We start from the raw sequence: 14498 nt of genomic DNA, 5'->3' as shown, positions 1-14498 counted from the left end.
TGCCCAGTGCGTGTGATTGGTCAGTTGGTGGTACGTCGGGCCTTGGCAACAGGTGCGATGTGTTTAAACAGGTGGGCATAGCCGGGATGAGTGGCATTATGCCCTTGCACCGCACCCTGCATGTGGAAAGCTGAGCCGAGGGCCAAATGCTTTCAAAGTCATATAACACTAGCAACAGCCCAGCACAACTTCTACCAAGCCACCAATGTGTTTGAGGGCACTTATAGTTGTCTGTTTCTTGTTATTTGTGACTTTTTTTTAGGTATAAGTTCCCTTTTAGTGAGAAAGCAGGCTTTTTTTTTTTTTTACAGTGAAATGGAACCCCAAATCTGTAATGGCTGACAGTGCCACAGCGTTTAAAATGAGAATAAGAAAATCACTTGAGCACTTGTTTATGTTATGGACTATAAGGATAATTTTCATTCCTAAAAAAATTTAGTTTTACTCATTTTATTCATTTCATATTCATTTTATTGTATTTTTTCACATTAATAAACATGGCCCTCAGTCTTAATTTTATGGACATAAACAAGACAGACATTGAATCAGTGCTATTTAACTGAGAAATTATCTGAACTTTTCTCTAAGCCTCGTGCTTTTACTGACAGAGGATTAGCAATGGACCTCTATAGCCCCAAGCTGATCATTGACTATTTGATTAAAATTCAATTATTCGCACAGTCTTACTACAATATTTCATTGTACTGTATGAGAAAAACGTCCAGCTCCCCTGTATGGCTGTTATCACAATAGAAGTAGATCTTATTGGTGGTAGGTGGATGGATGAAATCTATACAAGTCCAAAGGAGTTGTTGTTTCGTGTATGCATCCTCATGTGAACAGAAGGGCCACTGGTTCACTTCTTGTCAGCTCGATATGATACATCGCCAGGCACAACACAAAGGAAAAAAAGTTTTACATCTCACGCCTTTGCTAAAAAAGACAGCTTGCTTAAACCTTTGCTTTATCTGACTCATACACCTTAGATAGAAGTACAAGAGAGTTGCCCGTTCACTCCGGGATGTCAGATCTCCTCCATTATTTGGTGTGATTTCCCGAAGACTGTCAAAAGATGTGAGCACTTTCAAACACATTCTCGAATTCCAGATTTCCAGTGTGGGGGCCAAGTGAGGATTCGGAGGGGAGAGCCAAACGTGAATGTCGACGCGCTTAGGAGAATCAAACAGTTATCGCTTGCACAAAAGGAGCCCTCTAAGTTCACTACCACACTCCAAACGTGCTCTTTGTTGTCTTGACATGAGAGATGACTGGCTTGTTATTTGTTTTCTAAGCAAGCAGAACTCTTCCCTGTCACTAGCGCGTGTGATGGAGTAGCTAGCGTTTCCTGTGAGTGAGCGCTGACAGAGACAACAACAAATGAGACGCCGAAGTTCAACCAAGATTAACTTATCGTAGCATCTATCATTCTCATCTCCCTTCTATTGCTCGTTCACTACTGACTTCCCTTTCTTCAGACACCCACTCGCCCACACCCACTCTTTCACACACACACACACACACACTTCACACACTTGATCGGCATCAAATACAGGTTGTGCTAAAGTAAATTTAATTACGTTTGTCTGATATGGAGCTCCAGATGAAAGCGGGCGCGCGCACTGAAGAAGCTGTACGGCAGACTGCAGCGGGCCCGTGATATTCCTCCTCTAGACTAATCTCCCTTTATTAAAGCCAGGAGGAGAAGTGAGGGGGGTGTGAGGGGGTGGGGGAGGAGAGGAGGGGGGCCTTTGATGAGAAGTGTCATATACTGTACTTATTTTCTCTCCTTTGTCTGATGAAGTAAATGAAGGCAGCATGGATTCATAGGAACATGCCAGATAATCATGAGATTATTCAAAAGATTACACAAAAATTTACCATAGTGTTCGTCTAGTCACAATAATGTAAGAGGTTGTTCAGTTTGACTCAGTGGTGCGTAAGCGTTGAGTCTCTGCTGGCCTGCTGTGTTCTGGACACTCTAATGGGGGCAGGTGGCCATCAGGTGGCCAAAACAGAAACTGCCATACACAAAATAACTCCACTGTCAGGATCTCTATCACATCCACTCATGTTTATTTTTTAGTTAAACATATAACTTTGGTTCAGGGTACGGGGCATTTTATGAGTTATCCATGTCTAATAACAATGTTTGAGACTTTTCACTTTAAAGCTTTAATGGGCTCACAATTTCTGCCAATCTTTTAATTGTAATAGAAATGTAGACTCTGTAAGTACAAATTATGTTTAATATCTTATAATAACATACTGCTTTAAATATCTTGAGGCTCTATGTGATAAAGTACCTCTCTGTTACCATCTGCCTCACACAGTTGGTTTGGGTCACAGTTCTTCATCCCAAATCCCTTCAATTTGTGTTGTGCAAATACTTTGTTTACAGACATTGAGAAAGAAGGGCCTAAATGGCTGTGACAGCCCAGACCCCGACGCAGACGACTCAGTCGGCCACAGCCCAGAGTCTGAGGACAAGTACAGGAAAATAAACGACGACATAGATCTGATGATCAGCAGACAGAGACTGTGTGTAAGTACATTTCATAAAACCCAGCCTTCTTCACCTTTCTCTCCCCTTTTTCTTTTCTGTCTTCTCGTCTGTGTCTGGTGTCCATCCCTCCATCCTGTCTGTGGTTGTTGTGTGGGACCTGGCAGGCTTTGAACAAGAAGGAGAACAAAGGTGGTGAGAGCCCGGAGCTCGAGCCCGCGCTCATGCTCACTCCACGCACTGAGGAGAAATACAAACAGATTAACGAGGAGTTTGATCACATGATTAAAAGCCATAAGATACCTGTAAGTACTGGGTGAACTGGCTGCATCCTCTGTGAGCTAAATACTGTACTGACAAGCTCTAACCCAGTTAAGCCTAATTGTGCAACAAGGCAATGGCTAATAACATAAATACCTTCAGTGTGGGAAACAAGTTTGTTTTAACATAAGTGCAAGTAGTATTAGCTTGTGATCTGCATGGATTTCCGGAGTGATGTAGTTTGTCCTGCTTTCTTTTTTAGTGTATTGGCAAGGGCAACAACAAAAAGCAAAAAAAAAAAAAAAATTCGAAAAGAAACTTCCTCAAAAGGTGCAGGCCTTTTTTTAATTGTGCACATAGCAATGTCTTCTGAAATAGCATAGACAAACAATTTTACTGAACTGAATATATTATATTGTTATACATATCTTTTAATGTATACTTACATGTAGATAATTCTGTCATTTCTAACTCAGACTAATTGTTCTGCAGTACTTCTCAACAGATAAAACTCTAACAAATAGTAGTTTGCACCAAATGGATAGTTGGGAGCTGCTTTAATTTAGTGATGCCAATGTAATGTAAAGTGCTCTAGCATGCACACAGCAAGTGGCAGTTCAGTGTGGTCAGGGTGGCTGCCAAGAGCCCTGCCTCCGGATAGCAGGGGACTGTTGGAGAGACCGCTGGGTAGATGAGTCAAAAACAGGAAGGATGAGTCTAGTTAAAGGACAGTTTAGTGAAGGGGCCTGACTAAGCGCATAAAGCAAATGTCTACTGCACGCTGCAATAAAAAGAAATGGCAAAGATTGCTTATTCTGAGGTCTGCTGCTAATATAGAAACCATCTTTTCCACTGTATGTTGTAAAAATATTTTGGTTCTCTAGAATATTAGCAGAGGTTAGAAAATTGAAGGCGGTTCTTCGGTTGTAACTCATGGAGCCTGGCTGATGTTGGTTCTGATGAGCTCCTTATTGCTTTAAGACACATGGTAGTAATTTGAGGGTATATTTCTACTTCCTTAAGCTAACAGGCAGGAGCAACCACTTCCAGGGCACTCCCAAGGTTAAACCCTTTTTGCCAAGTGACACAATAAACATGACAAACTAGGCGCCTAAGGGAAGCGTGTAAATCTACTCACATTACTGACAAGTCAATCAGGTGAAATTGAGCAATTAAAAATACTATTTGTTTTGTTCTATGAGGCGGTATAGGTAAATTGTCCCTCATTTGAGCCATCTTGAAGGACTTGGTGGTTTGAGTGAGGTGAGGACAAGATGACTTATTGAATCCACTTATTTAAAACAGTGGGATGACTTTGACATTATTCCCAGAAGTTTTATTGAGTGAACTGAAAAAATATCTCTGGAAATGTGACCACAATGCAGCATTTTTCAAAATGAAATTCAATAGTTAAAAGTTTTATAAAGTTTCACATATTCTTCTTTGCAAATATAAACATTATACTTGTTAAGTTGTCATCTTACACTAATAATATACCCATCAGTTGTGTATTTACTCAAACTCACCATCTGATCCTTGTCTGCTCTCTCCCTTTGTCCCAGCAGGCTGTGCCCCCATCCAACTATGACATGCCCGTGTCCATTCCTGTAAGCAACCAGAACAATCTCATCTACAGCCATCCTGGAGGTTCCCTAGGAAACCACAACCTGCTGCCCCTCGCACACCACGGACTCCAGAGAAACAGCATGTCCCCCGGAGTCACCCATAGACCTCCCAGTGCAGGTAACAAAACTACATGTAATGTGTGTATGTACCTGTTCGCTGTATACAAAAATACGAAATTCCTCAAAACACAATTAAAGCAAAACTGTGATTTCCATTCTCTCCACAATTAATTATCTTGAAATTACTGACAACTTTAAATTTTTTTACAAAACTTATATTCTTTTTTCACACTTTTACTTAACACCATTCACAAGTACAAGACGTTTTTGGTGACAAAGCAAAGTGGTCCAAATTGGTCTGGCTGGTTTGTTATTGTCGCCAAGTCTGGTTCAGACTTTTGGATTGGAGTCCACTGCCCACACCATGGTCACCCTGTCATTACTTCTGGATGTTAGCACTAGCACATTCTAAATAATAGTTTTGGCATTGGCAGCATTTGTAAAAAACCGCAAATGTGGGTGACGCTCCCATTCCTCCACCTTGCCTATTTTGAAATAATAACGTGCCATTTAACTTTAAGGTATAGGGCCTGGTTGCCTAAAATGTCACTGTGACAGCTGAGCTAAGCTAAAAAAAAAAACATACAATAATGGTCATTATACATTACAATAAAAGCAGAGCTTTGTTTCTTACTAAAGTCTCCTTGCATTGTGTTGGTTAGACTACAGCTAGGTGCACGATATGGCTGAGATGAGGTAGATGTGTGGGTTGTAATACTTTTCTCTTTTATCTTTCAGGGGGCCTCATGGGTGCTGACCTCAGCACCGGTGCAGGGACCAGTGCTGGTAAGAACTCCTCATCGCCCTCCTCACACATGACACCCACTCATCGTTGTGGGGCCATAAAATGCATGACAAACTGTTAGTCAAACCCAATCTTACACTATTTATCCATTATGTGTTGATGTTAGTGGTCTTGGAAAATGTTAGCTGTAGTGCTGCAGAGTCAAGACAGTCTTTCTTTCTTCAAACTAAAAAGATATATCTAACTCACAATCTTAGTAAACACAAGGACAAACTGAATGACAAGCTGTCAAAACAGGACAAGATGTCCCCTTTTTTTTCCATAAAGGACCCATTGCTTAAATTTGGAACAGCGTCCTAGCTATTTTTGGTTCCAGAATTGTAACTACTCATGTATGTATCCAACTAAATGAACTCAATGTTATTGGTGGCCTACCATGCGATAATAATTATGTGGAGACTGTAGTAACCCAACATATGCGTGAAATCATGATGCGTTGGCTTCTGTGTGTCAATGGTCTGTCCCTGGGGACATGTCAAACAAGTTTATGGCAAAGAAACTTTCCTTTAGAAAGCTTACATTTTACAGGCTCAGCGTACAGTGCAGAGTGAATAGAGCAGATTGGGGAGGGTGCAGTGGGGCACAGCTGGGCAGCCCAGTCTGGCCTCTAGGGTTTCACAGAAGAGGTCAGTGGCTGGTTTCTCTGTCTGGTCACTCATCATACTCACAAACACACACGCACACACAACAGAGCCAGTTGTTGTGGCGTGTGTTAAGTCGATTGCGAGCTGTAGACAGGCATCAAATGTAGCCTTTGTGTCACCGCAGAGAAGAACAGAGGCGGTCTGTGCATGGCTCAGCAGCAGCAGTGAAAAATACCACATCGAGAGTCATGCGGGAGCTTAAAGATTCCATTTAAAGTCTTTACGCTCATCTAGAGGCAGGACAGGAGCTGGGTGGAGGGGACACTGTGAAGATCATGCACCGATGAGGGGAGTGTGTGTGCTCCTCCCAAACAGTGGGAAACACAGATGGAAGTGTTCTCTCAGCTCAGGCAGACGTTTAAATGATGCTGCTTGGAGTGGCTCAGTATGGGGCGATACCACAAAGCAATTCAAACTGTAGGTTTAAGCCAAACTGTTTTACAACTGCCATCCCACTGACTGCACTATCTATAACTGACCCAGTGTAAGATCTAATGAGATAGAACTGCGGGAATGCAAACTTTGGTTGCCCTCGACTTTTGATTTGACATCTCGCAAGAAACACCATCTCATTACAACAATACACGTTCGTTCCCCTGTATATAGCATCACACATCAGATTGTTAGACATAGCATCAGAGTGACTTTTCAGTTGGAGAACTCAGGGCTGAGTGCACGTTTGGCCAAACCGCAACGGAAGAGTGTGTGAATGGGGAATAGAATGGAGTGCGCCTGTTAGACCACAACAGGACATCAGAAATTTGTTCAGTAACAGTAAAAATGTACACAAGTTTAACCACACCCTTATCTGTGCAAATGTGTGTGGGGGCTTCACATGTGTCCGGGCTTCTTCAGTGTAACCGTGGGGCCTTTGGAGACACTTTTTATTCCTGTATCTGAGCGTGTACCTCTGCAATCACACAAACCAGATACAGAAATGATATCTCAATCCTACAGATGACTCTCAAAACAGATAGTAGACCTAATTTTGGAATTTAATATCAACAATTTGTCTAACCTCATCCCCTTATATTAATTGGACTCAACTTTCTATGCTACTCTTGAGGACATTTTCCAAGTCAAAAGATATTTTTTTTTTGTATGTTGAATTGTTAATTGCTATGGTAACAGTCCTATTTTTCATCATTCTGACACTTATGAGTACCACCTACCCCCTTACCAGAATTTAAGTGTAGCTTTTGTACAAAAATCTTACTTAGAAGACATTCAGCAATTCTCTACAAAACTGGAAAACAGACACAAATTTACTCTCTCCTTTCTCTCTTTCTCTCCTTCTTTCCCCATTGAATGCAATATTTCCAATTTCCAACTCAAGCCATGTCAGATTTTAGGTCACTTGTCCTGCTTACCTAACTTTATTCACTCGTCATTTTACCATTAAGGTGCTCAAGTGCCGTCCCTCGCCACTCACAATCAGCCTCATCTCGCGCATAATTGACTGGACGTAGCCATCTCCACAGGGTAGCCATACACACAGCTGTCTGATTAACTGTCACCAAGATGGAGTCCATGTCTTCTTGACCAAAGCGCTTATTAATGCCTCTCGTTAGCTCCGTCTCATTTTTTTCATCTGTACAGAAAACACTAATGTACTTCCTGCTGGGTTATTTACCAAAGTCTGTGTAAGGATGGATGCGTGTTTGTGCGTGTCTTCATTCAACCATCTCCACATGCACCCACTCCATCGCACAAAGGGCCAATGAGGAGAATGTAAGAGCGGGAAACTGAAGAGGCAGCTGGCTCTTTGCGGAGATATTGCGAGGGTCCGATTCAAAAACCACACGTGCATCTACAGTATATAGCTTGGTAATGATACGACATGCCCAAATATGTGTCATTTCTATATGTTGACGGCAGTACAGGCATAAACACCCAACAGCGACATTTTCTTTTTTTGTGTTTTTTTTGCTAAGCTGCCTCATTTCACTGTAGCTCGCGGCCATTTACTCGTCAGATTGTTCAAATTGAGCTTTTGAGACTTTTCATTTCCAAACAACAAAAAACCTCACTCTCAAATTAAACAAAGATCGGCGAGGGAAATTGCCCAGGAAGACATCTGTGACTCATTTTCCCCTCGGAGTATATGATTAGGAAATTCATGTCTAACGTATAATTCCTAGTCTTTCAAGTGGGAACGTCCACACAGTGCCCAGTATCCCAGGCTTTGCGAGACGGAGCTTGTAAGATCTCTTGACTCCATTGAGGATCTTATATTTTTAATGGCAAGATGGATGTTGCACTTGCCCCCACCCCATACTCAAGTAAATTTAGATTTAGAAGCACCCGCAAAACAGGGGTCTTTTTGTCTGGGGGAACCACAAGTGTTTAGTTCTGATGGCCAAATGATAGGTCCCGTGCCGCTGTGGTCGTCCTGCCCATAATGAGATGTTTGTGTACGATACAGGCTGTCGCAGGGCGTGTGTTGCCTTTAGTGACAGTTACAAAGGTGATTGAGTTCTGCATGTCGAGTGTGAAGTGCAAGCTTTAAGTCAATTTAGTTTCACTGGGGGCAATGGGGTCATCTGTGTAACATTAAAAGAGAAGCGACATAAGAAGAAACAAAAGAATTCATGCGCATTGTTTTTGTTGTACCTTTTGACACTTACCCGTCCAGACAAATCAGCATTTTCACTGTAACTTTAGTTGTTTTATTTGAGCTGTTATTTTTATTCCTTAAACCTTTAAATGCTGATGTACGTGCAATGTATAGTATAGTAAGAGTGGTGGGCTTTTACCAGAAAAAAATAGCAATGAAGCCAAAGACAGAGAAAGTGTGTACTTTGAGGTGCTATAACTTAGTGAATATCTATTAAAATACCATATTATTGAAAAATCTGATAAAGTCAAGACAAATAAATCCTAGAATTTATTTTTACTGCATTTTAACAGTTATTTATATTCCTAAAATCTTTGAATGTCCATCTTCTGTATGCACAATGTATAGTATAGCCAGAGTGGTTGGCTTTTACCAGAAAAAACTAGTAATGAAGCCAAGACAAAGAAGGTGTGAGGTGAAAATGGATTCCTGTAGTTCCTAATTAGCTTGTACCACCATGGACAGACAGATTCCCGAGATTCATTAGAGTTTTATAAAAAGTTTAATGACACAGCGGTGCTTTTTCTCATACATATGAACTTATTACTTTTTGTAGGAAATGGATACGGTAACCATCGCAACTCACCCGGTCTGCTGGTCTCACCTGGTGGTATGAGCAAGAGTATGCAAGCCAAGTCTCCTCCGCCCATGAATCTCGGCATGAATAACCGCAAACCTGACCTCCGTGTACTGATACCTCCTGGCGCCAAGAACAACATGCCCTCTATTGTAAGTTACCTATGGATTGTTCTTACATTACATGCTTCAGCTAGAATTTGGCTCTAATACAAAATAATGCAATAGTGGCTTATGTATGTAAGTCTTAATTGTAATTGCATATATATACTCTAGTTTACCTTTTGATTCTTTAACTTTCCTTACTACTATTAGTCCTTGTCTTTTAGCACTTTATGGAAAATTCTAGTTTCCAAAATTAATTAATTTAAATTTGACTCACCATTCAATGCAACCAGTCTGAGGATGTTGATCTGCTATTGGTGAGTTATGTATATTGTAGCTAGAATTTAGAAACGTAGCTAAAAAAATTTACCCCTGTGTAGAATACTGTGTGAAACAACAACTTTATTTAGTGGAAAAACAGATGTAGAGATTTGTGGTCAGATAAATCAACATTGGTATCAACTAGATGTGGTGCTTTTGAGAAAGTCAGCCCTTCTCCAGAATAACTTTCACCTTTATTGTTGCTGACTTTGCTCAAAACAACCCAATGTCACCTCTTAAAACCTGTACAAAGGACACACACTGCCATCCAGTGGTTAGGTTGGGTAAAAACAGGCTGGCCTCCTTTCTGTCTCTGACTCTCCTTTCTAGAGAATGTTAGCTCACAAATTTTAAGAGCATCTTCTTCAGACTGGTAACCTGCTTTGAAAGTTTATTTGGTGCGATCCTGCAGTATTTATTCAGCAGACCCTTCGCTGTGTCACACTGAGGAGTCGCTCATCGCCATGGAGACTGTTGGTGTTTCTATAGCGACAGTGGGTCCTCAGAACGAGTGGTAAATGATAGGGTTGGCAGGGTTCAGTCGTGCCGCATGTCAAGTGATTAATTTCCCAAGAAGTTGGCATTCACATTTATTCTCTCAGCATCTGTTGTGAAAGAAAGAAAGGGAAAACAATTCAACTTCCCTGTGTTTATTGCAGTTTTTGTTTGTTTTGTTAAAAAGAATATCATGTGCTCAAATCACTAACATAGTTCTTTGTATTATTCTTGCCATCTTGCTTTTCTCTACGACAGAATCAGAGAATAAACAACTCTCAGTCTGCCCAGTCATTGGCCACTCCTGTTGTATCAGTAGCTACCCCCACTTTACCAGGCCAAGGTATGGGGGGTTACCCATCAGCCATCTCCACTTCTTATGGTACTGGTAAGCAACACTGCCTTTATTCCTTAGTATCACAATGAATATCTATTAAAATACTGTAGCACTTAAGTTAAAAGTTAAAGTTAAGTTAAGACAAAACAAATCCTAGATTTTGAGGCCTGTTATTTTTAATGCATTCTTCATAAACAATTTTACATTTTAATAGAAATATCAGAGAGAATAACTTTTTTTTACATGTAGCCTAAGCTTATATTTGTAGTTTTTACAAATGTGTTGCCCCAAGTTCCTCCCATTACATTATTTTCTACAGCGTTGCCAAAGAAGGAGCTCAGGCTAGCTAATTCTGTAGTATCTTTTTAATCTCAAATTTAATGACAAATTTTAATGCATAAATCTCTTTATTTATTGGATGCATTTTGCAATCATGTTATTAACAAGTTAATTTGAACAGTTTTCATTAATAAAATATGTAAGTAAATATTCTGCATGGCTAACACCACTGATGAATTTCTTTGCAAGTGTGGCTGTCATACTACGTTTAAACACCAGAGGGTGCTATTGTCTTACTGTTGGGCACACCGATTTTAAAGGCTGTGGACTCACTACAAACACACTTCAGTTGAATTAAACCATGTTTGTGTTTTCCACAGAGTATTCTCTGAATAGTGCCGACTTGTCCTCGTTGTCTGGCTTCAATAGTGGCAGCTCCCTCCATCTGGGATCCATGAGCGGATGGCAACAGCAGCATCTTCAGAACATGCAGCACTCTGCTCTAAATCAGCTGGGGTGAGAACAACTAGTCTCTCTGTTTGTATGCATGAGGACACTTCGTCATTATATATTTGACACACAGCCCTTTCAGTTGCACACAGCCCACCAATGATACTTCTTTAATCTGTTGTTGACACATTGAGAATGTACTTGTTTCTATGTGGAAGCATGATTGACTTTCACTTCTTTTCTCTGTTGTTCTGTAACCCCTCTGCTTTTCCTTTCCTTCTACAGAAACTGCTCTAGCTCTCACTTATGTCAGGGTTCAAATCTGTCCCTGCCCTCTGCTCAAAGCCTGCACATCAAGTCCGAACCTGTTTCTCCTCCTAGAGATCGCACCAGCAACACCCCGGGGGGTTACGGTGGCGGTGTACCACCTCCCCAGAACCCATCGTCCCGCCAGGACTCGGGGCGCTCCCCTGTTGATAGCCTGAGCAGTTGTAGCAGCTCCCATGAAGGTAGCGACCGCGATGAGCACAGGAATGAGTTCCATTCACCTCTGGGACTGGGCAGGCCCCTGGACGAGCGTGAGAGCCCGTCCATCAAACGGGTGCGCCTCTCCGAGGGCTGGGCCACATGATAACCCGGCCCTCTGCAGTGCCCGGGTGGTCCTGAGCTCCAACACCTGGCATTACTACGCCCCCTGCTCCTCCTCACAGTCCCTCAAACCCTTTATCTCTTTAAGGAAGAAAAGGGAACCCATCATTTCTATGATTTTGTTTTAAATGTTATTTTCCTTGCAGAGTGTGTGTGCTATACATATTGACTTTATATAACGCTGGATGTTGTTTTTGGGTGGGGTGGGTTGTTTGGTCAGGATGTGGGGTTCTTTTGTTGGGGATCTATGCATACATTGTATTGTGTGTGATTAAATAATTCACATATGCATATATCTCCACACCTGTCTGTGTACATATATGCATATTGACAAATAAACAAAAAAATGCCAGGTACTGTTTCATAAAACATGCTTACATTTGCCTCAAAATGAGTAAAAAATAAAAGACAAAAAGATCATAACTTGAGAGTGAGTGTGTCCAGCGGCACCTTAGCACTTGAGTTGATAAAACATGTACAGTGTCAGTTTTCATTGCTATACCTTCTCTGCGGTCCCTTGCAAAAATGTGTGTTAACTTTAGATGATGTCATGTTGCAGGTTCAACGTATTTATGTAAATAAAGGGTCAGAAGGGATGGGGCAGGGGTCAGACGTTGCCAGACATTACAAGGTTTATTCACTCCTGTGATGAAAAGTCAATATGCAACATTTGAAGGATTGTACAGGTAAACCGGCAGACCCAACGCTACCAGGTGGAGTCTGGCTCTCACCGCTCTTCTTAAGACCAGAGCCGGGCCAGGACCACTCATTTGAGCGCTATATTAGTTGTCCAAAAGAAAACTCAATTCTGGATCTAGTAATAACTATTCAGTATTATTAAATCAAAAAAATGAAGAAAAAAAATAATTGTACGATACTTGCTTATATTTTCATATGAAAGGAATACAATGCAAAGCATTTTGTGGCTTTTTGTAGTTTCTATAAGCCAGAATGTGTTTTTTGATAGCTTTGCTAATAAGGGATTGAGAGATGACCCAGGAGGGAAATGTCAGGGCACAGGAGCCCTAAGCCATGACAAACAGACTGATATCCAATGCTTTGCTGAACTGTTTTATCTTTGTAGAGGTTTGTTTTTAAACGTGTATTTCTAATTAAATATAATAACGGTAATATTAAGATTCTTTTAAAAAATCTGTGAAATTAACATGCTTGTGTATAGCTTTCTAATATATAAATATATATAATAACATTTTTGTTGGTTTCTTAGTGGAGTTTTTATGTGCAGTTGCACATGTTGTCTCATTTGTTTTTATTGAGCCCTGAGCCGTTCGGGGCGTAGTCCAAACAGCCAGCTGAATGCAGTGCCAGTCTGTCGGAAAGACACACTGAATGCTGTTAGTGCAAAATGTCACCGGACTGGGACGAGGGAGGACACAGAAATACATGGGGTTTCATTATACTCATGAGGACATATGACTGCTTCTTAACTATGGACAATTCTATGTAATATGTCATTGTTGACCTTAAGTATGCCATTTGAGTTATTTCCTTTTGGATATTATCATTTTTCTAATCATTGCTACAAAATGTTACAGTTGTCACCACACAGTCTGGACAATATTTATTACAAATATACAATGCTAATTTCCTCAAGTTATGTACAATCCCATGTATTCTCCCATATCTCAGAACAGACTGATGGCTCACCATCAGACATTAAGCTCCGTTGTTGCGGTATAAACAAAACTTAATACCAGTTTTGTCTTTTTAACAATGAAAGTCCCACATATCTCTCTGCCTCCCACTCCCTTATCTGCTGTCACTAGTATTATATTTCTATGTGCATATTTGATGCAGGTTCACTTTGATGTTACTGTATACCGTCTGTGTAGTCTACAGGGGCAGTGCCTCTTAAACAGTGTTCTTCTCTCTCTTTTGTAAATGAGTACATGAAGGTTGAGAGAGTATTTCAGGCAGCATCAAGTTTGGAGAAACCAAAGCCAGTGGCATTCTGTGTTGTAAACCCAACTTTTATTTTATTATTCATTTATGGTTTTGCAAATATTGACAAACAAGACAATAAAAGAATTTGTTCAAATACAGTTTGCTTGATAATTCAATTACAGATTTAATTTTCTTCTTTGATACAGCAATAATATTCAGTACATAACATTTACAAACGGATTGCCAACATTGCAGTTTTCACAGTAACTCAAGACATGGAGCAATCATATGTTTTATTATATTAACATTGACAATACTCACCGCTAGCAGTACTTCAAAAAAGTCCCCTGAAGTGTAGAGGAGAGACAGGCACCTGTACAGCCATGTGTAAAACCAGGCCATTGTCCAGATCCAACTTTGACAAGGGAAATGTCTGTTGCTCTGCTGGACTTTGTCATTTAAAAAGTAATATATTAAAGAAAATAGCTTCCAATTGTCAGGCTGTAGTAGGAGGTTTGCATTAGCTCACATGCACCCTCGTGTTTAATGTTTTGTTTAAGGCAAGAGCTGCTCCATAAGCAGGCCTCTGTTGCTTCTTGAGACTAAAATGGTTTTCAGTTGTTTGAAGGTTAGCTGGGGTGTAGGCCTAACATTTTAGGTACTGATTTCCATAGTTTTGCCCACATGACTTGGTGTGACTTTATTTTGAGTTGTGTTTCTGCATGAAAACCCCGCATCAGGAAATCAAATATCTGACAATAAAAGAACATAACAACAATGACTCTTAAAACCATTCTTAATGACAAGTTATGTATATAACAATAAAGGAAAAGTAAGAAAGGAAAACACATTCACAACAACTGGCTTCGC

At 40.6% G+C, this 14498-nt stretch overlaps 1 protein-coding gene across 8 annotated transcripts in view; it reads left to right on the top strand.

Annotated features, from left to right (window-relative positions):
• Window positions 1–13786, top strand: part of mef2cb (myocyte enhancer factor 2cb) — a 56997-nt gene extending 43211 nt beyond the window's left edge. For 3 of the 8 annotated variants that reach the window (XM_020921357.2, XM_055161324.1, XM_055161325.1), the window contains 7 exons: window positions 2399–2542; window positions 4324–4504; window positions 5185–5232; window positions 9069–9241; window positions 10268–10397; window positions 11006–11141; window positions 11361–13786. In XM_020921357.2, the coding sequence (XP_020777016.2) occupies window positions 2399–2542; window positions 4324–4504; window positions 5185–5232; window positions 9069–9241; window positions 10268–10397; window positions 11006–11141; window positions 11361–11706 (1158 nt within the window). In that variant the 3' untranslated portion in view covers window positions 11707–13786. Of the gene's footprint in view, window positions 1–2398; window positions 2543–2667; window positions 2806–4323; window positions 4505–5184; window positions 5233–9068; window positions 9242–10267; window positions 10398–11005; window positions 11142–11360 lie in introns of all 8 variants that reach the window. The other 5 variants (XM_055161330.1, XM_055161328.1, XM_055161327.1 and 2 more) reach the window with 5 other exon arrangements.
• The last annotated feature ends 712 nt before the right edge of the window (window positions 13787–14498 follow it).

The sequence above is a fragment of the Boleophthalmus pectinirostris genome, unplaced genomic scaffold, assembly GCF_026225935.1.
Source record: "Boleophthalmus pectinirostris isolate CB_2022bp ecotype Guang Dong unplaced genomic scaffold, ASM2622593v1 HiC_scaffold_4, whole genome shotgun sequence".
Taxonomy (NCBI): domain Eukaryota; kingdom Metazoa; phylum Chordata; class Actinopteri; order Gobiiformes; family Gobiidae; genus Boleophthalmus; species Boleophthalmus pectinirostris.
The sequence above is the reverse complement of the archived record's forward strand: the minus strand, read 5'-3'. Positions and strand labels throughout refer to the sequence as shown.